At 34.6% G+C, this 26,512-nt stretch overlaps 1 protein-coding gene across 1 annotated transcript in view; it reads right to left on the bottom strand.

Moving 5' to 3' along the window:
- Nucleotides 1-391: 391 nt before the first annotated feature.
- The window catches only part of DSG1 (desmoglein 1), a 35,395-nt gene continuing 9,274 nt past the window's right edge, over nt 392-26,512 (bottom strand). Inside the window, exons 3-16 of the mRNA XM_077900349.1 lie at nt 26,189-26,224; nt 25,791-25,922; nt 24,442-24,597; nt 22,480-22,624; nt 19,986-20,152; nt 18,104-18,238; nt 17,612-17,797; nt 15,246-15,505; nt 14,049-14,188; nt 12,062-12,397; nt 10,504-10,637; nt 10,100-10,172; nt 7,657-7,865; nt 392-5,136 (exon numbers count right to left, since the gene is read on the bottom strand). Coding sequence (XP_077756475.1) covers nt 4,102-5,136; nt 7,657-7,865; nt 10,100-10,172; nt 10,504-10,637; nt 12,062-12,397; nt 14,049-14,188; nt 15,246-15,505; nt 17,612-17,797; nt 18,104-18,238; nt 19,986-20,152; nt 22,480-22,624; nt 24,442-24,597; nt 25,791-25,922; nt 26,189-26,224 — 3,144 coding nt within the window. The 3' untranslated portion in view covers nt 392-4,101. The remainder of the gene's footprint in view (nt 5,137-7,656; nt 7,866-10,099; nt 10,173-10,503; nt 10,638-12,061; nt 12,398-14,048; nt 14,189-15,245; nt 15,506-17,611; nt 17,798-18,103; nt 18,239-19,985; nt 20,153-22,479; nt 22,625-24,441; nt 24,598-25,790; nt 25,923-26,188; nt 26,225-26,512) is intronic.

Below are 26,512 nucleotides of genomic sequence, written 5' to 3'. Positions count from 1 at the left end.
TGATAGTCACAGAGAGAGAGAGAGGCAGAGACACAGGCAGAGGAAGAAGTAGGCTCCATGCACGGGAAGCCCGATGTGGGATTCGATCCCGGGTCTCCAGGATCGCGCCCTGGGCCAAAGGCAGGCGCCAAACCGCTGCGCCACCCAGGGATCCCTGTCATTTATTTATTAGTGCTTGGACACTGCTGACAAGTACTCTGCAGAGGAGGCTCCTCAGTAAACAATGGGGGAAAAAAAAGAGCTAGAAAATGGGAAATGTAAATAAGTTTTAACAATGTGAAAATAAAGTATTTCTTCCCTCCTATGGGCTGAAAATAATCATTTGATTTGAACACCTCTAATTATGCCTTACAGTCTAAACCGCCCCACCTTTAAAATTCAGAAAAGATAATGGAAGCATACCAATCATTTTATTGCCATAAACATAAGTCTTTGGAAATTACAAACTGACTTAAAATAGCCAACGGAGGACCAAGCAAGGAACTATTGCCCAAATGAGCCAAGAACTTTTATATTGAAACCTAAAAGAAAGCACCTGTTTTAAACATCACCAAAGATGAATATTAGAGTTTAAAAATACTTGTAAAATAGCAAAAGAAAAAAATAAGACTAGGTACTGCTTGATGATAGTGTTTAGTAATTCAAATATAACTAAATGGAAGGAATACAGACAGTTAAACAATAGATTATTCCTTGTTTTAAAATTCTTTGATGGCTAATAGGTTGATCCATTCGTGCTGTTGTCCTAATATAAATTGAACAATCTAGAACCAGAATGCAGATTCTATTTCACGGGGACTAGTAATCTGTGTAGACTGGTGTATTGCAGTGCAAAGTGAAGTAAGTCTTAAAAATACCAGAAATCCTACAAAAGGTTGGAATTTATTAAATAGGCATGGGAGAATGTGGCAAATACTTTTAAAAGTTCATTTTGGGTTTTGAATGTCTTTCCTAAACTGGCTCTTCTAGCCAATGATGATAAAACCTTTAAATTCCTATTCTAGCCAGAGGGTATCATATGTGTTACACCTTGGTTGATTTATACCAATTTATACCAACATTCAGATGTTGGTATAAATTCAGAAATGAATTGTATATATAATTAAAAACATCCAGTTAGAGCAACTATGTAATTTTTGAAGCTATATGATTAAAATTGTCAGGAAATTACATTGAATGGAGATTATAAGGGTAAAACTATGTGGCAGTGTAGAACAGATGTCCAGATGAAGCCCTAAATATATCCCCAGGCGATAACTTTTCTGTAAATTTGTAGTGCATATAGTTACATTTGGCAATATACATACAGACTAATAATATGTAGCAGACAAATCTGGAACTAAATGTTAAAATTAGCTCAGGATGGTAATTTGGTTGATATCAAATTATGCAATATTTATGACACACTAATTTTTGACCCTAAGGACCATATCTTTAGGAAGTCAGACCCTAAGGACCATCACTTTATTTCAAACTCTATACACAGAACATTTAAACTACTATTTTTTCCTCTCCCTTTTATTAAGAGCATGTTGATCTGAGATTCAGCCTCCAATATAGATTTGAATTATAACATTTACTTGTAAAATAATTTCCATATCTTAGGTCTGTAGAATGACCTAAGGTCTGTGAGTTGGAGTAAAGGATCTACAGAGGAGAATTGATTTATGCCCACAGGTTGTTTATTGAAAAAATGACATGCCTTTAAAGGATTGTTAGAACTGTATCTTAAAAAAATAATTTTAAAATTTAAGAATAAAGAGTTAGAACATCAGTGTGTAATCCTGACAAAAAATTTATTTGAAAGTATCTTCCTAGAAAAATTGACAACTAATACTGTCATTTTTTATATCTTCCATGGTTTTTTACTAATGGATCTTCATAACAACAGTTATTAAAGATGGTCACTCTGGCATTTGTTAGACAATCTAAAAAACTTTTTTGGAAGATATCCAGAGTCTTTAAAAAACACTTCTGATGAGAAATCAAAGTGACACAGAAGCTACTTTTGGTCAGATACCATTCCCTTGAATTAATTAACTAGTAATTATTTTTATTCCTTCAAACTCCTGGATCCAGCATAATCAAGCATATTTCAATAAATACATCTTGACTTTATTTCTGGAAAGATTATCCATCATTAATGGAAGCTCCCCCCTCCCCAAATGGGAGAAAGAAATAAAAGAGTCCCTGTAAATGACTTTATTTACACCTCTGCATTTTGACATGCTACAGATTATCAAAATTTCACATAGACTACAGATGTAAAATAAGATGTATATTGTGGCTTTGAAAATATTGACATCATCTACTATAACATAGAGCAAAATAGCTCTGATAAAATAGTTCACTCCTTAGCTCCCTTTGAAAAGTGTTGGAAGTTGACTATTCTTGGATTTTGTAATACCTTGGGAAATTTGAGTAATCAACAGGGAATAGTCCTTGAACAATTTTGTCATATCTAGTTTCACTTTAGTGAGCTCATATCAACACTGAATTTAGAAATGAGAAAAAAAATTCTCTATCTTGCCATAGCAAGTTTATCCCTGTCTAAGAATGCTTTGGTTCTATTTAGAGGTTTTTTAAACCAGGTATTACTATATAGCAAACACACAGAAATGACTTATCATAAATAGTATATTGCTAAATTTTGAAGCTAGAAAAATATATCATACTATATAATTTGGGAACTATCTATAAATTGGAATATTATATAAGCCAAGAGTTTTATCAACAAATTAAATAAGGAATATAAGATTTATTCTAGTGAGAAAATTTAGTTAGGGAGTGAGATAGAGTAAGGATATGGGATTGTCTAGTACAATTTCACATAAGTTAACACAATATCATCAACTCTGTTAAAAGGTTTTGGTTGACTTCTTTAAAATAGCAGCAGAGTGTTGTTTTTAAAAGCACTAAACTCAATTAAAACTAATAGTACAGCATTACTTTACAGAACTAACTTTTCCCATTAAACATTTTACATGTTCTAAAAACTTTTTTTAGATCCCCTTAAAAAAATCCCCCCAAAGCTTAACCATACTGCAGAGTTTTTTCACAGCTCAGCTTAAGTAAATTATTTTAACTTAAGAGATGTATAATAGAGAGCTGGATGTAGGTGAATAACACTTACTAAACACACATCTGAAAATACAAAGTGGTATCCATCTGCTTCCTTGGAAGGTAATTTACCATTAGGGATGACAACCATGTCAGGTGTTACTTGCTTCAGTCAGAGAAGTATACTTGGCAAGCTTTCTGCCTTTAGGTAAGAGCCACAGTGATAAGAAGAATGAGTGTGATATTCTGCAACTTCACATCTACCACAAAACACAAACTAGAATCAGAAAACTCCTGGACTCCATGTGAATTTTAGCTGAGGGCCCATCTCAAGATTCAGGTTCAGACATTTCCAGTTTTCCCCAAATGAATCTCCCCTATTGCCATTCCCTTGTGGAAATTTCCTCCCAGGAAATTGTTCCTCATTTGAGGTTTATTTTATCTAGTGCAATTATTAAGGTAGGAGTGCTTGATGGCTTGTGAACTGGATTGTGTAGCCAGATTTTGTTTTCTTTAATGGTTCATCATGGTCTGAATACATGGTTGGATTTTTATTCCTATTATCTGTGAAACTGACCAGGTGCTTAGCACATATTTCAAATTCTTCCTACATATGTGAGCTCATGTTACATGTTTAGTCTTTTTTTAATATTGCCTGAGCTACATGGCAAATCAAAACAGAGTAAGGAGAGTTGTGCAGATAGCCATCTTAAGGCCAGTGGTTTTGCATGACTGAGTTTAATTTTTTCCCTGTGCTGGAGATATATGACAGGCCACACAGAAGCAAAGAAGACCCGGTCTCAAGTTTTACTTCACTGTCATGATTCCATAAGTATTAATATAAGAAAAAAGTTTACAAATGCTAGGGAGAGCTCTTGCCCAATAGCACTGTTTCCATCTGTCTTTCTCATTGTGGTTTCTGACCTTGTTCCACAGGTTTTTAGCACCTACCTGCACATCATCAAACACATCATTAGTTTTTTGGTGGTGGGAATGGAATCTAAATCACCATTACTGAGAACAAATGTACTGGGATCCTGGCTACTTAGTATATTGTACTGTACTGTACTTTGTGATTCGGCTTCGGGCAGTACTAGGGGAGGCAGATCCAAGGGTCTGGCTAAAGTGATGGTCAGAGGAGCTCCTCACATGACCGATGGTGGCTGTGCCCCCCATGCTGCTACTCAGGCCACCACCTCCTCCCAGGCTGTTCAGCCCAATGCCACCACCACTTACTCCCATTGCACTGCCAACTAGGCCACTGCCTCCACTTATCCCAGCTGGGCCACTAATACCACTTATGCCAGAGCCAGAAACAACCCTCTCTGTCACAATCACATTTTGGGCATTTGATAACTCAGGGTGTATACTTAGATTGCCCATCATGCCAGAAGCTGGTCGGATTACTCTTTCTGTCACTACCACATTTGATGATTCTCTGGGATCAGGCATAGTCAAAGAGGTGGGTAGACTTGAGCTTGGTGCTATTACCCTTTCTGTCACTATAACATTTGACCCATCTCTCAAGTCAGGCATCTCTAACATTCCATGCAAATCAGTGCCAGAGATTGGGCCAACAACCCTCTCTGTCACCACTACGTTTGATGCATGTCGATTATCATGAACATGGACAGTGGGCTTCAGAGTGCCAGAGGTGGTGTAAGACTCGGTCACAGTGACATTACCATAGCCCAGAGGATCAGGAATAGGCATAGGATGTTGTACACCAGGTCCTGAGGGGTAGGTATTCTCAGAAATGACTGTGGTAGTACCGAAATGTGGGGAGATGGGTGGGTGTCCACCAATGATGGGCTCTGTTCCCTGCTGAGGGCAAATCGGTTCAGTGCTCTCAGGTGGCCAAGAGGGATCAGGTTCAACTTCTTTTCCCAGGCTGATATCTGCCAACTTCTTAAATTTAGGCCCCAGTGTGTCCAAAAAGCTGTCATCCAAATCTTCTCCAATGAAGCTACAACAACCCACGGAGCCAGCAGGAGAACCTACACCTTCAATATCATAAATGAGCAAACAGTCATTGGATGGACGTCCTTCATCTTCATCTGCATAAGCATATGCTTTCTAGATTTGTAGAGGAAAGAGAAAAATGAAATTATGGATACATATTTAACAATAATAGAAGTCTTTATCATTCTTTTTGCTTCTGGGGCATTATCAAAGAAGAATATATAGGACAAAATTCTAACCTCTACTAGAGATGTATTAAAATCATCATATAATTTCTTGAAAGAATTTGGTTGGATATTATTTTAACTGTAATCCTGTTAATACATTTTGATTTTTAAAATTTATTTAAATGGACTTCCCTCATCATAGTGCACTTTGGATACAAAAGTACATGCAAAAAAAATCACATGAATTATTTTGTAACCAAATTGGAAGGAGAGACCTAGAAGCACTGAACATTAAGTACACTCAATTGTGTGTGTGTATGGGAGGTTCTATTCTTTTCTTTCTTTTTCTCTTTCTTTCTTCCCCTCTTTCTTCCTTCCTTCCTTCCTTCCTTCCTTCCTTCCTTCCTTCCTTCCTTCCTTCCTTTCTTTCTTTCTTTCTTTCTTTCTTTCTTTCTTTCTTTCTTTCTCTTTCTTTTTTTGTTTGTATATAAAAGGTAGCTCATAGTTGATTCGGGCTCATTCAGTATTGCACTCTCCTTTCTCCAGCGGAGTGAATTTGATGGTTCTGTGAAGATTTACTTCAAGATGGCTTTTCCAGCAAAACAACAGAACATGTCTTTGCCATTTTGGGATTCAAAACTGAAGATTTTTTAAAATAGGATCTTCTTCAATTCAAAGCTAAAGCCCAGAGACGTGCACTTTTTTCTGTAAGATTTATTTATGAATTTGAGAGATAGAGATAGAGAGAGATAGAGATAGAGATGGAGATAGATAGAGATAGAGATAGAGAGAGAGAGAGAGATAGAGATAGAGATAGAGATAGAGATAGAGATAGAGATAGATAGAGATAGAGATAGAGATAGAATCTCAAGCAGATTCTCCACTGAGCACAGAGCCTGACTTGGGGCTCCATCTCACAACCTGGAGATCACGACCTGACCTGAAACCAAGAGTTGGATGCTCAACAAGCTGCGCCACCGAGGTGTCCCAAACATGTGCACTTTTATCTCATTTCTGTCCTTCATAATATTGGATTGCAAACTTTCAGGTTAAGTATCGGAAATATCTGTATTAGCAAACCAAGTCATTTCACTATTTCATTCAAAAATATTTTTGAATCTGTACTGTATGCCAGACACTTTATTAGGAAATTGGCAATGTAGGGGTGAAGAAATACATTTGAAGTCTCTCTCTCACAGGGCTTATATTTTAGTAGGATGAGACAGACAATACATAAACATATTTGTTAGGAGGTGGTATGCACAGAGTGAAGAGATAGGGTGATAGAGTGGCCAAGGGCAGCATTTCGTAAAGTGATGTTTGAGTAGCGGTTGGAATAAAGCAGTGGGTGGAATAAAGCAGATAGAGTGTCCTGGGCAGAAGGAGTTGCAAGGTGCAAAAGTTTTGAGGAAGAATTGTACTTTTCATGAAAATAACATTCACTTGTAGGGACATGGATAGGAAGTATTCCTGTGGATTTCAACAAGTCTCCTATTATTATCTCCCATTATTTGAAAGGCTTTCATTAGTATTTTATTTCAAGATAATCAGCCTCCCTTTAAACCAATGGGAGAGTTAAAGAAGATATTTTAGACTTGGATGTAGAAGAATATAAATCTATCAGAGACTGCTTCAGGGATAGAAAATTCCTGAAAGCTTAAGTATCATATAGTGCATATCCACAGACAATTCTGTCTCCTGAGGGTGGCAAAATTAATTCTTACCAGTTCTTAGAATATTCTGGAAGTGTGCTATGGCTCTTGAACCCATGCTTACTGAATGTTTACTATGTGCCTGGAGCTGAGCTAGGTACTGGCAACATGTAGAGAACATATGGACAAGATGCTAAAAACCATGATAGACATAGAAACATATTTTAGCAATGATAAAGTTCTATAAAGACTATACACAGAGCACTACAGAAATACAGATAAAGAAACATCTATTCTATTTTGAATGTGAGGGTTAACAGCAAAACTCCAGAGGCAGTAATATTTGATTGAGCCTTAAAAGATGAGTAGGAGTTTATGAAAGAGGTGATGGTTAAAAGCATTGCAGGAGAGACACAGCATAGGCAAAGGCATGGAGGGGAATAGACCAGTGTGAATAAGGCAAGGACACTTGGTATGTGGAGTTGGTGGTGAGGAGGAATTGGAGGTGAGAGAAGGGGTCATTTTATGAATAATCTTGTCATGTTAAGGAGTTTGGACCTCATGCCTTGGGTAAATAGAGCTAGGTGCCATTGGCTATTTTCAAGTAGAGGATTAAAGTGGTTAGTTCAGAATTATAGAAATTTTATCCAGCAGCTGTATGACTGTCAGGCAGAGACTAGAGGCTGGGAACCTGCGAAAGCCGTGTTGAGGAATAATGGTAGCCTAGAGTAGAGCCGGGGGCACAGGATGGAGAGGAAGACACAGTGCTAGAAACCTTACCTGGAAAAAAAAAAAAAAAAAAAAAGAAACCTTACCTGACAGAAGTAGCTTTCCATGAAGTTCATATTCAGACCTCCTTCTCTACATTCTCTCATAGAATTTCTTCTTAATGTTCCAGAATATTCTTGACATATTTCAGGTACTCCTGACGTTTTAACTCCTTCTGTTAGTTCAAATCCTGTTGTTCTTTCTCCTCCTCCCAGATCTTGCATTTCTCTGCCACCATACTCATTTGTGTAAACCCCTAAAAGTGTTGATAAAATTAAGTTTTCTTTTTCTGGTATATTATAGACCAAAAATAACTTTCTATAATGTAAGTTTCCTCATTGAAGTAAAATCTAGACAATAAGTAAAGGGCTATAAATGCAATATTGAGTTCAAAATAATATTATTAATCAGTTTGTTAATTTGTTAATTGTTTGATGTTAATTATTTGTTGCTAATTATATGTCATGCTGGAAGAGGGAGGGCTGCATAGAGGTTATAAGAACCTATGCTTTAGAGAGTTTGATTTCAAATTGAGGGAGTTTGGGGGGGATACCCAAATTCTAAAAGCTGAATAGTATAAGAATACCCCAACACATTAGGAGTACAGGGCATCCAGAAGAAGACCCAAGAACCACTGGCTTTCAGAGGAGTAGTCATGGCTGTGGTGAGGGGAAGGTTTGCATGGAGAATCTTGGGTTTTCACTTAGATGTGATGGGTGAATAGAAACCTGTTACCATGTTCAAGCTAAGTTAGTCAAAATGATGGCTCAGACTATGGAAGAGCCATAGATAGGGAAAGTGTTGAGACTGGGGTATGTGCCCCATGGCTTTAATATGTTAAAAATCTTGATTTTTAGGGACAGTGTATTTTTCATCCTTTAATGACTCTGGTGCCTCTAACTGTGCTTTGTTCCAGATTTGTGTAAAGGCTTTTAGATGTAATGAAGGGATAAATGCATAAATAAATCCTGATGGATACGATGATTTGACAAGTCTTGAGAATGGATTGGATGTTAAAGAATAGGGAGATAGAAAAGTCAAGTGGCTGCTGCTTCTGAGGTAAAAGGAGCTGATGTCATTACCAAAAATGGAGACATCAGGAGGAGAAATAGGTTTAGAGGCCACTGTGTCTAGTCTTTGAATAAAGTGCAATTCTACAAGTTCTGGGCATTCCTACACCTCTTCTATTTTAAAGAGTTGCAAGTAGGAAAGTAATGATGACAAGTTTTAAAAAGACCCAGAGAAAAGGAAGAGAATATCTATTTTTGTTTACTCTGAGAAAAGGCAAGATGGTACAACAGTTTTCAAAGATAATAAAAAGTTTAAAAGAATTTTTTTATTAGCATGGTAGCTGTCCTCTTGCTATGACATTCTAATCATTCCCTCACTTCTGCCTGCAAACTGGTCTAGACCCCTGTTTTAAGGCCTTTTGTATTTAAAAGTCTTGGTTAACTATGTGCAAGGAGAGACTCCAGCACCTGCACACAGCCTCAACTGAGAACTTGGAAAGATTCTGATAGTGTTTCATACACTTACTTTCAATTTAAGAAACCAGACAAATCGTTTTATGTCAACTTTATGCACATGCTGAGAATGGATGCAGTTTTTTTCTTTGTCATGATAGCAGCTGAGGTCAGAGTGTGTTTGAATGCAGATTTTTTTTAAATGAATACAATTTAGTAATGTAAATGTTTTTCTCTTCCTTATGATTTTCTTAATAACAATTTATTTTTTCTGGTTTACTTTATTGTAAGAATACAGTATATAATACATATAAAACATAGAAAATGTGTGTTAATCAACTGTTTATGTTAACAGTAAGACTTCTGGTAGTTAAGTAATAGTTAAGTTTTGGGGAAATCAAAAGTTAATACTTGTGTTTTTGACTGCACAGGGATCGGCATCCCTAACACCTATGCTGTTCAAGGGTCAACTGTATTTTTTTTGGTAAATAATGTTTGCTCTATTAGACAGAAAACCTGGACCAAAATTGACTTGTAATTAATTCTTCTCTCCTACTTATATAGGTCCTACTAGAGTCATTTCCTGAGTACTCTCTGATGATTGAGGAAGACTTTAAAAATTCAACATATAAGAATAATAATTACTGTAGGTTTTCCCTTACCATTTTTAACATTTTTTTTTATTTTTTTAATTTATTTATGATAGGCACACAGTGAGAGAGAGAGAGGCAGAGACACAGGCAGAGGGAGAAGCAGGCTCCATGCACTGGGAGCCCGATGTGGGATTCGATCCCGGGTCTCCAGGATCGCGCCCTGGGTCAAAGGCAGGCGCCAAACCGCTGTGCCACCCAGGGATCCCTCCCTTACCATTTAATTTGTAAATTAGTCATCTAAAAATGAATGATAGAAACAATTTTAAAGACAAATAAGATAATTGAGAAATAGTAAGGTAAAGACAGAATGGAATTCCTTCATCATTTGAGCTGTTAAAATTAAACAAAAAACAAACAAAAAGCAAACTTCTTACCGGATGTGTCAATGCATTCAATTAGATTTGCATTATCAGATGGTATTGGTGGTACACAGACCGTGGTCGCATCCTAAAAGACAAGAAACATATCCCCACTTGTAGTCATTCTTTTCTTTCTATCCTTATATATTGGGTTTGTTCTCAAAATACCCCAGATTCTAAAATAACATTATTTATAAAACTTCTGAAATCCATTTAAAACCTGCACCTCATTTAGAAAGTCTTTCCTGGTTACTTCCATCTAATTCAGATGGACCTTTGACTTCTCTTCATTTTTCACATTGGCTATCCCAGAATGAAGAATAAGATAGGCTGTGAGCAATCGCCAACATCTTGGTTCATGTACATGAAGCTGAGTTTTGGGGACCACCAAAGCCATTTCTTACAAATTAGCCACTTACTGTGGGAAGTGGCTGTGGTCCTTCTACTGCCCATGAGTGAATTGCTCCATCTGAACATTCAGGGACAGGCTCAAAGCCAGCTCCTGCACCAGGAGCACCTCCACAGTCACAGCACATCAACAAAAATGGGACCACTGTTGGTGAAAGGAAATGAATATTGGAATTAGGAACTTCTGTTAAAAACTTCACATTAAAAAAATAACTTGCTTTTGTATGATTAAATTTGAAACCCTAATATAACTGCATTTGACTTTAAAATTATTATGAAAGTTTCGATAAGCAAACTGAGTCATGGTCAGATATCAGAATCATTGTAAGCTTCAGTATATTAGACTACAATCAATTTTCATTTGTTATATAGTATTCAACTCACAAATAGTATTATACTATTAAAACAGATGAGACTTTTTGCTGTCATTACTCAGGAAAATGTTAGAGTCAAAAAAGAGAGCTGCACAAAACAGGCAGTATGTTTGAGTCTTTACGGTTCCTCTTCCATGTCTTCACTTTTTTTTTCTTTCATCCATGCCTGCCTTTGTAATTTCAGCAGTAAAATCTTACTCATGCTTCAAGTAATTATTCCCTCTATTATTTTCCTGTACATGGCTTTTTTTTTTCTTGAAAGCATGCTTGCACAAATAGAGAATATTACACTGCCAAATGATGTCTTTCTGTTAACCTAGTTGGATTTTCTTGTTCATCTAAATATATGTCTAGCAGAGAGCCTTTTATATGATAGAATCTTGATAAATGATTTGGAATGAATGGACAGATGAAGGAAAGGATGTGTACATAGAAAATACAACAAAGGAAGGAAAGAAACAAGAAGGAAGTGAGGTAGAGGGGAAAGAACATAGAAAAGATAGCAATAAGGAACGGATTGTAAGACAGGGGAAAAGGAAAGAAAGGAGGAAGAGAATCCTATGTATTTTGCTTTCTTGAAAATTTGCTAGGGCTAGAGAAAGCTTTGAATCTAGAGGTATTTGACCCTAAATATATAATTTTTAAATATTTTTTAAACTATGCTACCCAAAGGCAATCAACAATAAACTCAAAGTGAAAGTCATATATTACTTGCAGTAGAGATAATCAACACCTGGGTAATTAAATTACTTTTATAAAGTACTTAATTTTAAAATTTTAAAATGCTGCTTAATAGTTAATAGGGCTAAAAAATTGAAATTGGGGAATTATCTCTTCTCGTGTATTTTATGTTACATTCTGCAAGTTTGCTTTCTCTATGTAGCCTTTTCTGATTGTTTGGATCATTTATGATTGTCTTCTTTACCTAAATAGCAATCTGAACCCTGCCTGTGATAGCACTTTCCCATTGCACTGAGATTGAATGCAAAGAAGTTTTTATCCTCCACTGCACTATAAGGGGTCAAGCAGTTTGATTTTTTCATCTTACAGACCCACCAGCAAATAGGCATTTCTTAATAAGTGCACAAAATAAGAATTTATAAAGTATTCTTTATCATAGGATCAGAAAGCTTATCTCCTCCCCATAATTTCAGGGAGAGGGACACATATGAATAGGATTGTTAAAAGTACTTACATCCTAGGACTAAGAATCCCATGATGAGTAGTCCGATGCCAGCAGGACCAAAATGGACATTATCTGACAGATTATTTCTACCTAATCCCTGATGGTTGTTGTTGCTCTCTGTCTGGGTTTCACCGTCTTCATAGTCAGTGGAAGTTTTGCCACCTGTGTTTGTAGTGGTATCACCTTCGCTAGGATTTTCTCTGCCACCTCCACCTGTACCTCCACTGCTATCTCCAGTAGAACTTCCACTGTTTTGGGAACTGGTAACTTTTTCAGAATCTTTTTCCCACCCAGAACCTTGAAGGTCAATATTAATTGTTCCAGTACAAGTTCTTTGAAGAGCATCTGCAACAAGATTCAAAATGGAAGATATATTTAATACATTTAGTATAATAATCATTGAATAAGATAAAACCATTTTTTGAGTTAATAACTTATATCAACATCTTTATTCTCATGAATTCAGTAACTTCACAAATCATCCCTTACTTGTGACTCAGTTTTTAAATCAAACCATGATGAATATTCGTGCTCCTGAAAGATTGTCCCATATGTTGAGAAATATAAACAGTAAATGCCATGTCATGTATGTGCTGTCATTCACCTTAGATAAATAAATCAGTCATAGTCCACATACTACTTAAATGAATGGAAGCTACTTGTATTTGTATTTTACGTGCAGTAGTTAATTGCTTTATTCTCTCCTAAATTACCTTGACAGAGATTTATTCATCACATTGGCACTATCTGCTTTCCATAGGATTTGAATATGTGATAATCTCTGATTAGGAATTGCTCAGTGCAGAAAACCCACAATACTGAAAGTTCAAGGTGTGATTTTTTTTTTTTTCTCCTTCAGTGATAAGATTTCCAAAATCTAGCATCCACTGTATAGGAAAGCTTCTTCCCCAACACGTCCTATTAGGTTAGAAATCTTTCATAACTCTGAGATTCTGGCTGTACATTGGTGATTATAATAATTCTTACTACAGTGTAGGAATGATGCTGATGGAACATTATCCTTTTCTATAACCCACTTACAATTATTTATATGTAGTTATGTCTTAAGCAATTTTTTAAAATTCCATGATAAGCCTTTTTTCCTGCTATCTTCTTTTAACTTTATAAATAGGATATAACATTGTATAAACTTAAGGTATACAGTGTGTCATTCTGATATATACTTATACATTGCAGTATGATTTCCACCATAGTATTAGCTAACATCTCCATCACCTCACATGACTACTATTTCTTTTTTGTGGTGAGAACATTTAAGATCTATTATTTTAGGAACTTTTAAGTATATAGCAATTGCATTGTCATTAATGATCACAAGGCAAAGCTCTGCATTAGATCCATAGAACTTATTCGTCTTGTAACTGGAAGTTTGTACTTTTTGACCAACATCTCTCCCCTTTCCCATCCCTTTGGTGACCAGCTTAATTTTAATTTTGTTGGTTTGGAAACATAATACAAACATGCTACTTTGCATGAAGTTTTACATCAACTTTCCAAAAATAATGTAAAGTTAACTTTGCTTCTGGACTAATTATTTGCAAGTAATTTAAGAATACAATTTTAAAAAATCATTTATTGACATTAGTAAGAACTAACATTGAATACTAGCATTCTTCTAAGTGCTTTACATGTAATAGCTTATTTGGGATCTCTAAATCCATGTTAGTGTCCCATTTTACAGAAGAAAAGACTGAAGAATAAATGGGTTAAATGACTTCTCCAAAATCCCATAGCTACTAAGTGATGGTACAAGATACCAATCCAGTCTCACTCTAGAGCTCATGAACTTGGCCACTGAGTTATGTTGTCTCTCATATCATTAAAAATTTGATTATATAATACCCAGTATGATTTGTTGTGTTGTTGTTGTTGTTTTTGGGAAAGGGTTATTTCAAAATACAACAATTAAAACTTTAATTTCTGAATGTATATATAATTTCCTCTAGACAGGAAAAAAGTTAAATTGATTTCTTACCATCTATAGATAGAATTGTTCCTTGGTATTTTCCATTAAGCATTTCATATTGTTCCATGGTAACTTTATTTCTCAAAGTAATTACGCCTGTTTTTGAGTCAACATTTAGTAGGTTAGCTGGATTATTTCCCATTACATATCTGTATTTGACGAAACAGTACGAATTAATGTCAGCTTTCTAAAAGAGGCAGATTTTGATTATAAATGGCATGTTTCAAGTCAGTGGTTATAACCTCTGCATAACATTTGCAATTATTAGAGACTTTTTTTTTTCAGGGTAGTGCCTTCTGTTTGAAGACATTCAGAAATAGAAAAGGTTTAAATTTAAGAAAAATGAATTGTTAGCAGTCATTTCTGATGGAACTACCTCACGCCCATTTGGATGTCAGAATAATCTTTGCTTCTTACAGTCTTATTTTCATTTGGTTTTGGTAGCATTAGAACTATCCTGGAAGACCCAGATCCTGGGACCTCTTGGGCTCCTTCTAACTCTCTTACCAAAAAAGTTACTTCTCCATCAGCTTGTGCTTCATTATCTCCCTATTTTCACTCACACCTTCCCATATATATGATGACTTTATAGGACTTCTTTTGAATTTCCTCATTTGCATATTTGTTAAACATTGGTTAAATAACTCTGTCTTAAGCACTGTGCTAAACTCAAAGACTAGATAGAACTTTGGGAGGATCAGAGTGGGGTGGGGAAGGTAGGATGATCTACCCTCAGTGAACTCACATCTGTGGAATACAAGATAGTTTATCAATATTAAATGCCACTAAAGTGAAGAGAGTAACTGAAATGAGCTAACTAAATCTAATTGATTTCAATCTGGACCCATTTGCAATAGGAAAATCAGTCCATAAAATCTTCTAGGGGAATAACCATGATATATGGTAATCAGCTAAATGACCAATAAAATACATAAATACAGAAATGTCAAACTTTCAAGATCCAATATTTTCCACATTTTGCATCTTTACATTTTTTGCATTTTACTTTTTGCACAATTTTTATATTTTCCTAAGGTAAAAGCTGTGAATTAAATAATAGTTCACTAGTTAGTACTTTTTATGATTGAATGATGGTTTCAAAAATAATGAAAAATATTTTAATTCAGATACTTAAAATTTCTAAAAAGAACATACATACTTAAGTTCAATATATGTTAAAAATTATTTGGAAAATGTTGGTCTTACCTAACAGTTGTTGAAGCTAGACCTGTGTCCAGGTCAGTAGCTACAAAGTCTCCCACTTTATAATTCTGTCCCATGTCACTCCTTACTACATATGTCTTTGAACCTGGACGAAACACTGAACCTTCAATTACATTTAACACAGCCACAGAGATTGCAGTTGCTGTGACTTTATATTGAGACATAATTGAATGGTGAAAGTCAGCTTTATTTCTGACACCGAGACTAAGTTGCAGATTCTGCACAGCTTCATAATCTAGGGGCTAGAAAATACAGAGTGAGATAGTTTCACTATAAGAAAAAAACATTCTGGAAGAAAGACAGATCCTTTGATAATAGGCCAGAAAACTTTTACATCCCTTTGTTTAATTAAATATAAATACATACAAATATACACTCTATTCTGTCTTTATCTTTAATGCAATATAAACACATGAAAATATAGGAAGAAAAAAATCCAACTGCCCTAGATCTTTTGTCAAAAAAGTTGAAAGTACATGACATGAGTTATAATTATCCATCAAACAAATTTAAAAACTCAAAATAATATAGATGGTCAAATCCATGCATTTTGTAGCACAAAGACAGTTTAAGTTAGCTTCTGTCATTTCATTTTTTCTCACAAAGTAGCTCCATTTATTACAAAGTATGGGCCAAATATCTAGTAGGTTCAATCACGTGACTGGTTTTCTCCATAAAGAACTATTTAGAAGAAATTTTACTTTTGTAAGTGTGACTTCTCTCAATAAGCCCAGTAATAAATAGAACAAAGTATAAATATAATAAAAATACTTATTTTCTTCAATATATTCTGGAAAAAAATATTTCAAGTAGCCATTTTCATTATGAAAGTCGGTGTCAATATCCACTACTTATGAAATTCACAGACAACTATGCATTATGCCTGTAAGCCCCAAATATATTTTTTCTAAATTTCACTTGAGAGTAATTTAGATGACTGTCAATTCACAAACTCTGTACTTAGTAAAATTTTCAATCTTTAACGTTGTCTATAAAATCATGTTCACATATACGTTACATACATACATACATATAACAAAGGAATTAATATATAATGTCATGCCTGGGAGAAAAATCAACATTATTCCCATTTTACAGATAGAGATATTGAGGATAACTAGACTAATTTTTTAAAGTAATATAGTAGTTCAGGGTGAAATAGATTAGGACTGTTTCTCCAGCATGGTATCATAGAGTAGTAGAGAAAATATGAACTTAATAGCTAGAGAAATCTATGTTTGAATGTCAACTGTACCACTTACTAGCTATCAGAACTTGAGTGGGTTACATACTCTCTCTCAACTTCAGTGTATTTATCTGCAATATGGGCATATCCTAATTTGCAGGGATGCTGTGAGGAAAAAACTAAGGTATCCGCACCCTGCCTCAGTAAATGGAAGCTATAGGCATGATGACACTTTATGAAGACATAAGATAAATGATCACACATTCTTCTGGGAACAAAATCCCTTTGAAGTCTATTTCCCAGGACTATTATGAAGGAAGGAAATAGTTTAGAAAGGAATACATTTTACCATAAAGAATACATATTGCCTGTATCATACACAATCCATGCATAGCTATTGCAGATTTAAAAAATAGACTCCACAAGTCTTGTAGCACAGGCTGAAACTTTCACTATTAGCTCTGTAGAAGTCACATTTTACCCCCCAACTCTTAGAGGAAATTCAATGATCCACTCATGAGGTGGATCCTTAATGTAGGGAACGTAGGAGAATTCTGTTGACTTGGACCAAATCTTTGTCACTTAGACCAAATCTCTAGTATATTTATATACATAATAAGCCCTGATTAGGAGCTACAGGAAGAATGGAATGTGATAATCCTACTATTACAGTAATTTAATTTTAATTTTATATAAACACCTCATTTAACATTTAGAGAACTAAACAACTTTTAATTTACATGACGAATATTCTCAGTGCATGATAACTAATGTACAATGCTGACAAAGACATATTTTTTAAGGTCATGTGAAATCTGCTTAAAAAGTATTATTTAAACATCTAAAACAAAATCTTAAGGATTGATTATACTTTGTTGTAAGCATAAAATAAGATTCATTTTTAGAAATGCTCTGTTTATATGATCTTTGAAAGAGTAGTATACTAATAGAAGAGAGTTTCAAGTTCAAATTTAATGCCAGTTTTTATAAAGTGATATAAACGGAAAAACTGCTAAAAAAGCTCTATAATCATATATCATTTTAAAACTGTAATTTTTATTCTTTCACCCACTCAATTTTGTGACATGTTAACATTTTATTTTAAGACTAGCATTTTGAAAAAGATCAAGAAAACAAAATATTTAGGATAATTATACCATACCTTAATAACCTTTAAAATTCCCACATTTGTCCTTTCATTCATTTCTATGTCAAACCAACCTCCCTCATTTCCGGAGATAAAGAAAATTACTGCCATCCAATTAGCTGAGAACTCCTCATCCAAATCGATTACTCTAATCTCGACCAAATTTTGAGATAGAGCATTTTCTTCAATTCTAACCATATGCTGAAACAAGAAGTAAAAAAAATCTTAACAACTGTGTGAGTGAGAGAAGAACTATTCTGGACTTACAAAGAAAGTTTACAGTCATTCATTACTTAGAAATGAGATCTGTGTTTATAGGCTCATGCTTCATTGTCCAAATACATATATTTTTCCTATGTAATATATAAACAAGCATAAGACAAAACACCTGTCTGCATTTGGGTTGTATGTCACTAAAAATAACATGCACCTCTGTAAATAGAATTGTTTGAACAAATTTTAGAATGTAATGAATTAAAGTTATTAATTTCAAGGACAAATACTTACAGAAGACGGTTCCATGTATGGGATGTTATCATTAACGTCGAGGATTTTAATGTTGCACTCACACTCTGCTGACATACCATCTGCCCCACCATCTCGGTCTGAGCCTCTCACAGCAAGGGAATACTGGCTATATTGCTAAAAGCACACATTACAAAAAATGTCATAGTTGATCCAGACAGTCCGTATTTTGTCTCATGCAAAATTCTTTTAAAATGTTGGCTCAACATTTACATAAATTTATGATTGAGATAGGGGTAACACAGAATGTTGAAAATCCACATATCTCACATGAATCAAATCTCACAAACAGTTGCCACTTCTATTTCCAGCAATGCTTATCCAGCATCATTTAAAAGAAAACACATTTAAAGGCCTCATGTCCAGAGGTTGAAAAAAGTTTATAAAGGGTAAAGTGGACCAAAATGCTTAGGAGGAGAGAGATTAGGTTTATCAAGAATTTATGACATGAAAATTCCATGCTGTAAATAATCAGCCCTGAAATGTACAAGAAAATAAAGAGATAACAAATGGTTTGCATTTCTGGGAGGCAGGATGGTGGGCTGAAGCAGTGGAGTCATTGATAATTCTATCTTCTTGATTCTACTCAATGGTGCTTAAGTTTTTAGAAGTCAGCAAAAGCAGAGAAGCCTTTCACACACACGTGTATACACACATCCTTATTTAAAATTGTGGATATAATTTTAGAAGATTCTTTGTTAGGGACATCTTGAGGTCTCTCCATGGACTCTAGGTTCAAAATGTCTGCTTTGGTGGCTTGCTAGTGACTACAGAGTTCCTTTCATTTTTAGATCTCTTCACTACTAAAACTCTTGTATGAAAGGAATCCCACTGGCCCCTTTAAGGAAGTTTGAGAGAGAAAAAGTAAATAGTAAATTTCTTCTAGTGGTTATTTTTGAACAAGTGAAAAAGAAGATAGAGGTAACTTAGAAACTGATAGGATTTGGATCATTAAGAAGTGTGAAAATCATCTGATTTATTATAAACCTAGGGGTCATTAACAGTGTTCACAGTCATTAACAGTCTCTGTTCATGAGATTGAACAGATCTCATTCAAAATAACTATAATAATTAAAATAAATTTTAATTATCAATTCAAAAATAAAACTTCATTTATATCTCTAAAATACAGATCAGGTAAATCCTATCAGTATTTTAAAAATGATAAAAAAATTGATACTTTTGTATTAAATAATGGGACCATATGGTATTAATAGAAACCATGCTGATTCTAACTTGCTAACTATCACTAATTATATTATTTGTAAGTGAAAAGATTTGTCTGAATGTTACTCAATTGCTATCCATCATTTTGATTAATTTCCAAAAATAATCTGGGCTGTCAGTAGGTGAGATATAGGAAGGAAAAAGAAGAGTTCTGTTGGCTCATATTCAGATGAGCTTAGGATATTCTGGGTTAAAGAAAGATAAATAAATTTCTTAGCCTGTAAGAATGCTTGGAGCTTCTACCATGTTCATGCATTGCGACCTACCAAGATGGGGGACATAATAGCAATTGTTTCTTAAATTTATTTCATTATAGATCACACTTTTAAAAGAAGAGTACAGCTGTGCCTCCGCCTTATGTATATTCTTGTGTACTTTCAGAATATAGTTTTCTTAAATTGAGAGAAATATCAAGTAGGATTGAATGAGAAATAACAGTTTAAAATGTATTTAAGTATTTCACTATGAAATATATTAATGTATTTCATTTGGAAGATATTTCTTATATCATTACCATTATATGAAAAGGTTATATAATTTAAAAATTAAACATATTGTCTTCTTTTTCTTTCTTAGGTACTCTTGCTTTTAGAATTACTTCCTTTGAAACTAACCATTCAAAGAAAAACAATATTACCTCTCTGTCTAGAAAATTATTCATTGTACGAATTTCTCCAGTGTTTCTGTTGATAATAAACATCGGTGAATCAGAAGGTTCTTGTCTTATGATCTTGAAGGCTATTTTTGAGTTCAAGTTATTTGGTTCATCTGCATCAGTAGCATTGAGTCTCATCACCAGAGTATCTAGAAATCAAGAAAAATTGGTTGCAAATGGACAGTTTGCATTTTCATTATAATATAGTACATTGCTTTTTTAACAAGGTGTTAGGGTTGGTTGGTCTGTACAATGTATGCACTACCATTTTTTTAAAGATTTTATTTATTTATTCATGAGAGACACACAGAGAGAGGCAGTAACACAGGCAGGGGGAGAAGTAGGCTCTATGCAGGGAGCCCGATGTGGCACTCGATTCCAGGACTCCGGGATCATGACCTGAGCTGAAGGCAGATGCTTAACTGTGGAGCCACCCAGGTGTCCCGCACTACCATTTTCCTTTCTACTTCTCCAACATATCATTAATTTAACTCCTTTCTATACCTTTGCCTTGACAAAAAGATCACATTTTACCAGGAATTTACACATTACTGATAGTTAGAAAATAAAGAAATGTTTTACTCTGATTTTCCTTCTCTCATTTTAGTGTAATCCTTTTCTTTTTAATTTAAATTCAATTAGTCGACATAAAGTACACAGTTAGTTACAGATGTAGTGTTCAATGATTTATCAGCGTTCAGTGATTTATCGAGTATAATATCATTTTATTTCTCTACAATCTAATGGTGATATTAAAGTCAGACCAACTCTCTCAACTAAAGACTCTCAACTCTCTATGATTTTGGCTTCAGTTTCCACTCTATAAATGGGGATGATAATAGTACTGTCCTCACTGAATTCATGAAAGAGTTGAACTTTCTCCCTCTCATTCTCTCTCTCAATCTCTGCGTGTGTTTATGTAATTCATTTCAGCATTCTTTTAAAATATTTTCAGTAAGCAATTAATTATGATACATGCATACAAAAAATCCAATGCAGCTATTAAAAGTAATGAAGACATCTTCATTTCCTAATATGGAAAAATGTTAAAAATATTTTTAAACAAAAATTTACATTATGTATTAATATGTAAAATATGTTCCCAGTTGTTTCCAAAAGCATGTTTATATAAGCATAAAACATATATATCTAAGTAACTAATGATAGTGCTTGCCTCAAGAATGGTACCATGGAAAACAATGAATTGATTTCTATTCAATTTTTTACTTACCATATTCTGTAAATTTTTACAACACTTTTAGGATGGTATTTTAGAATGGATACCTATTCAAAAATAGGTATAGTATTTTAATGAATAAAAGTAAAATGTCAGGATTTTGGGAATTTATAAGAAATATACCACTCAGGTTAAAAGTAACTATGATAACTTGAAGTTTTGAATTCATATGAGAATCATCTCTGCTATTTTTAATATATTTAGGACATTCTTTACTGGTATGCTAGGCAATTGATTTTCTCAAGTGGCTGAATATTTACAGTTAAGATGTTGCCATTTACAGTAATCCATAAGGAGGACATTGTACCTTTAGATCACCAAAGCTCGTTCAGGTAAATGCTCTATCTAGTTTATAGGTTTTCTGGTACCCCTCAATTAACCCCACTTCAAACAATAGTTTTCAATATGCATGGTGGGCCGAACAGGATTAAGTTTCTAGTCTATTTCAAATACATAAAATCAGTAACTTGAGTAAAAAGTAAGCAAGACCTGTATTTATTTCATCTTATATAAAAAGGGAAAATGATGCTTGTTTAGTGTTTATCTTGAAGATTTTGGTCAAAAGCTAGATCATCTGGAAATGATTTCTACTAATGACTTTAAAATAGGTTAAAAAAAAAAAGGTTGGGGGGGGTGCCTGGGTGGCTCAGTCAGTTGGGCATCTGGTCTGGCTCTTGATTTTTGCCAGGTCATGATCTCTTGGGTTCTGGGATCGAGCCACATATAGGGTTCTACACTCAGTGGGAGTCTGCTTGAAAATTCTCTGCCTTTGCCTCTCTTCTCACTGTCACTTGTGCTCTCGGGCTCTTTCTCTCTCTCTCAAATGAATAATAATAATAAAAAAGGCGGTATGAACAGAAATCGTTGAAATTGCCCTTCAGAGCAGCCAGATTAGGAGGCTAAATCTCCTCCCAGTGCCCCTGCCACCACTGTACAAAGTATTTTGGGATTTCTCCTTAGGAATCTAAAAAAAAGCTGATGTATGAGTTACATGAAAAAACCCTTCTTATTTCTTTGTAGTTGCTCCTTGGGTATGCCAAACTGGAGCTGCTGCCACAGTTGAAGGGAAAGCTGTTATGGAGACTGAGAATGACTTTCTGTTCTGGATGGTTTTCTGTACTTAGTCTCTTACATTCATGATGAAGTAGTACCTTCTTAGTTTGGTATCTCATTGCCTGGCTGTGAAGAGTGATCTGGAAGTCAATGTATTCTGTTTACTTAATAAAATGGATTACTTACTTGCATTAGAATTTTCTTCTATTTGTCCTACGAAAGTAGACATAGAAAATACTGGAGGATTGTCATTTATATCCAGAACCCTGACTCTGAGCTCAAGAGGCCTCTCTAAATCTTGACCCAGTGAATTCAGAGCCCGGCAATAGATCTAGGAGAGAAGATAAGAATAATTATTTGGTGCAACAGATGTTTATTTATTTATTTTTATTATTTTTTATTTTTTAAAGATTTTATTTATTCATGAGAAACAGAGAGAGAGAGGCAGAGATGACAGGCAGAGGGAGAAACAGGCTCCCTGTGGGGAGCCTGATGTGGGATTCGATCTCAGGACCCCAGGATCATACCCTGAGCCAAAGGCAGGCACTCAACCACTGAGTCGCCCAGGCATCCTGCAACAGATATTTATTAAGTTCTTACTTTGTTTGGATACTATACTAGGCACTGAGGGTAACCAAAAAAAGTAAGACATATTATTTCCTACTAGACTGTAGGTACAAGCAGTACCTATGATCAATAAGGGGAGGCAAATACAAACTCAAAATACCATTTGAGAAAAGGTAACATGATAAGTTACTTAAAGAATAGGAGGATGTAATGAATGAGAAAGATCTTGAGAGAGAATTCCAAAAAGTGGAGCTGGGATTTGACAAGATGTTCCAAGAAAAGGGATTTATGTGAGGAAAGAAGCAGAGTAGTGAAAATGCATTGTTGAAATTAGGAGTAGCGGCTATTGGCTTTGAGGATGGGGTAAAGGAGAGTCACATGGGGGGGCTCAAAGAAAGGTAGTATTCATTAGCTAGGTGGTAACTTTGTGGGTGTTTGTATTATTATTGCTGTTGTTATTATTACTTCTATATGAAGGGTATGTAAGTATAATGTATGCTGTTTTACTTGTACTATAGAAATGCCTTGTGCTTCGAGAAAAGCTAATAGGTTGACATGCTGACCTAGAGAGTTTGTGGGCAAACATTGTCAGAAATAAGACAGGAATATAGGTTTGGAATAGAAGACTAAGGAATTAAAGCAGCCTAAGGAATACACAGTAAGCAGTAATGACACAAAGCACAAGCATCCCTTACTATTTGAAGGTGTCTGGGGGAGATGGGTGGGTGAGGTTTTCATTGAAGAGCCTACAAGATCAAGAAGGGTTTTCTGTATTTCCTTTTTTTCTAAATATTAACAAGTGTCGACCATGATGATAAATGGAAATGGAAGCAGCCAAGGAACAAGCATAAGAGAGACGAAAAATAAAATTGGTAGAATAAGGTGCTTGAAGAAACAGGTAATTATGGAACAATGGAAATTTCTTGAGGATAAACTGTGGGAAGAAGTAGGAAATGAATCCTGTTTTTGGATTTAATGCAGAATATTTCTGAACCGGGGGAGAGAAAATTGTGGGAGTGTGTAATGGAAGGCCTCAGACTTTTAACGAAGTTGATCATCAGGTCAGCTGCTTTAAGTGCTAATGAGGTTGTGGGTTTGCAGCTATGTCACAGCCACTGTCCAGAATGGATGTGTGATTAAATTAAGGATGAATGGGAGTTTTTCCAAAGCACCTTCTAGCTCAGGTGAGCTGGAGCAATGTGAATTTATAATAAAGTATGTTTACTCAGAAGAGCCTCCCATAGTAGCTCAAAAATCATCACTTGACAACGGAGTTAAAGAGAAACAATATTCTCAGCTGAATTAAAGAAAAAGAAGTAAGAGTTAGGTCCCTGCCCTTCCAAAAAAAATATTCTAGTTTGCCACTGGGGATAGACCAGAAGCTAACATTTTTTGCTAAGGCATTTCAGCAAGACATTTCTCTTAATCTATTTGTTTCTGTTGGGTCATAAGATGCTCATGAATTGAGACAACCAAAAATTATATTGGGATTCCTGAAGTAAAATCAAATATGATCTGAGCTTAAAATATTCTAAAAATAATTTAAGGCTTAACACATATATTGGTGTGGAGCCAACTCACAATGAAAAAGGGGGTGACCTCTCGATCAACTATGGATGTAATATTAATTTCACCAGTTTTTTGATTGATGATGAAGATTCCATAAGGTGGCTGATCAATTCCTACTCCAGAGATGCGGTATGTAACTTGCTGGTTTGCAGCACAATCTGAATGAATCTGCAGAGAAAGCACAGGTGAAAATATTACAGAGAACAAATAAAAAGTGCTAGGTTTGATAAACAGCTATCTTTCTCGAGAACTGTAGAATGTCAGTACCTGTTATCTTTTGGGAAATGCTGGAAATAGTTATTTTTCTAGTTTCAACTCTAGTATTTTCCATAATAGCAAGCAATCTAATAAAAGAAACTCAATTTCTATTTATACCAAATAAGAAAAAAATAACATACCACTTTAATAAACCCAGGACGAGGTAGTCATCATCCATCCATTCATTCATTTATTCATTCTTTCTTTCCACATTTATAATTAATCATATTATTTTCAGGCTCTGTGCTAGCACTGGCACTAGAGTAGGTAATTCCAGTTTACCAGTGTTGTCTTTATATAACTTTGATCTCTTGATCCAAACAATTTTAAAAATGTAGTTTTAGAAGAAAATTTTAAGTAGTTTTATGTAGGTGACAAGACTTATCTGACTCTGTGTAGAAGCCCTTAATTCTGAAAATGGGGAAGATGTATTATCAGAAAATAAGGAAATTTCGCCCAAATAAATGGCTTATTGGAGCTGGATTCATTGCATTCTTTGAAATGCAATGTTGTATGACTCTAAGCATATCTAACTGGAGAGTGTATATCTGTCTGAATGTTTGCGTATATTGTATATGTGTCTATGTATGTATATGTATCTGTGTGTGAATCTGTGTGTGGGGATATATTTGTGAGTGTGTGTGTGTGTATTTATACAAAGGAAAACAAAGGGAAATGAAAGGGAGTATGAAACAGGGTACATTGTGAATTCTTACTTAAAAAAAGCCAAAAGTAGAAATTCAATTCTAATAGATCAAGGCAGAAAGAATACACATTTAAATACTCCCTCTGAGTGTGCTAAGTGTTAAATTCATGATTTAAATCACTGTATTTTTCTACCTAGAATTGGGGATAAATTATGATCATGTATACTTATTTTACCAATGAGGCACGTCAATGTTTAACTGTTTAACCTAGTGCCTAAATTTCTTAATTTATCTTTTTAATGGCTTCAGTTTTCATACTATGAGTGACTATACTTCTGTTTTGTATGATAAATTCTCAGTGAGTTATATTTATAAAATATTTAAAAGATAGGCTCTTTTGAAACTTAACCCCATCCATTCTGATTTTTGATTTTATGCTTTGGTGTTGATACTTACTTTGGCGATTGGGTTCCTCTTTGAATTGTCTTCACCTTCACGACAGGCTGCAGCGAACTTGATCCATTCACGTTTTTGCCTCCTGATTGAATGCCACTTGATGGTGCCATTTTTAGTGTTGTAATCTCTTACCTTGAATAGGCATGATAAAGTAGTAGTATCTATTAACTTTTATTCATAATTCACATGCTACTGAAGTTTTTGGAGAAGAGGGTAATTGTAATATTAGAAAGAGAGGATGTTCAATTAGGAAAATTGGTAACTTTGATAATCTATTAATTTTAGCATAACCTTCATTTTTTACTTATTAGGATGAATTTTCTTTGAAAATGTGTTGTTACTTCCAAACTATTTTCCTTATTTCTAATTTGGAAAAAAATAGATTTGCTGTGTATTACCTGGATTCGAAATTCACTGTTAATTTCCACCACCACCTATAAAATACAAAATAATCGCAACAGTTAATTTTCATTAAGTGCTTTACAATTCATGTTATCCAATCATTTAAAAATCAAATAAATCTTGTGAGTCATTAGAATTATTTTATCAGTCCAGATAGAGATGGATCTAGCTTATCTCCCAGGTATAATGATGATGTTATAGATTCCTTTTCTTTTTGTCTTTACTTTTCAGTTATGCCTGTCTTTTTAATTACTTTTATTTTTTAACCTCTTTCATTCTTCGCCTACACAGATATGTATTATCATATGACCTAAGACATT

This window comes from Canis aureus, chromosome 6 (genome assembly GCF_053574225.1).
Source record: "Canis aureus isolate CA01 chromosome 6, VMU_Caureus_v.1.0, whole genome shotgun sequence".
Taxonomy (NCBI): domain Eukaryota; kingdom Metazoa; phylum Chordata; class Mammalia; order Carnivora; family Canidae; genus Canis; species Canis aureus.
Note: the sequence above shows the minus strand (reverse complement) of the source record. Positions and strands in the feature narration are given on the sequence as shown.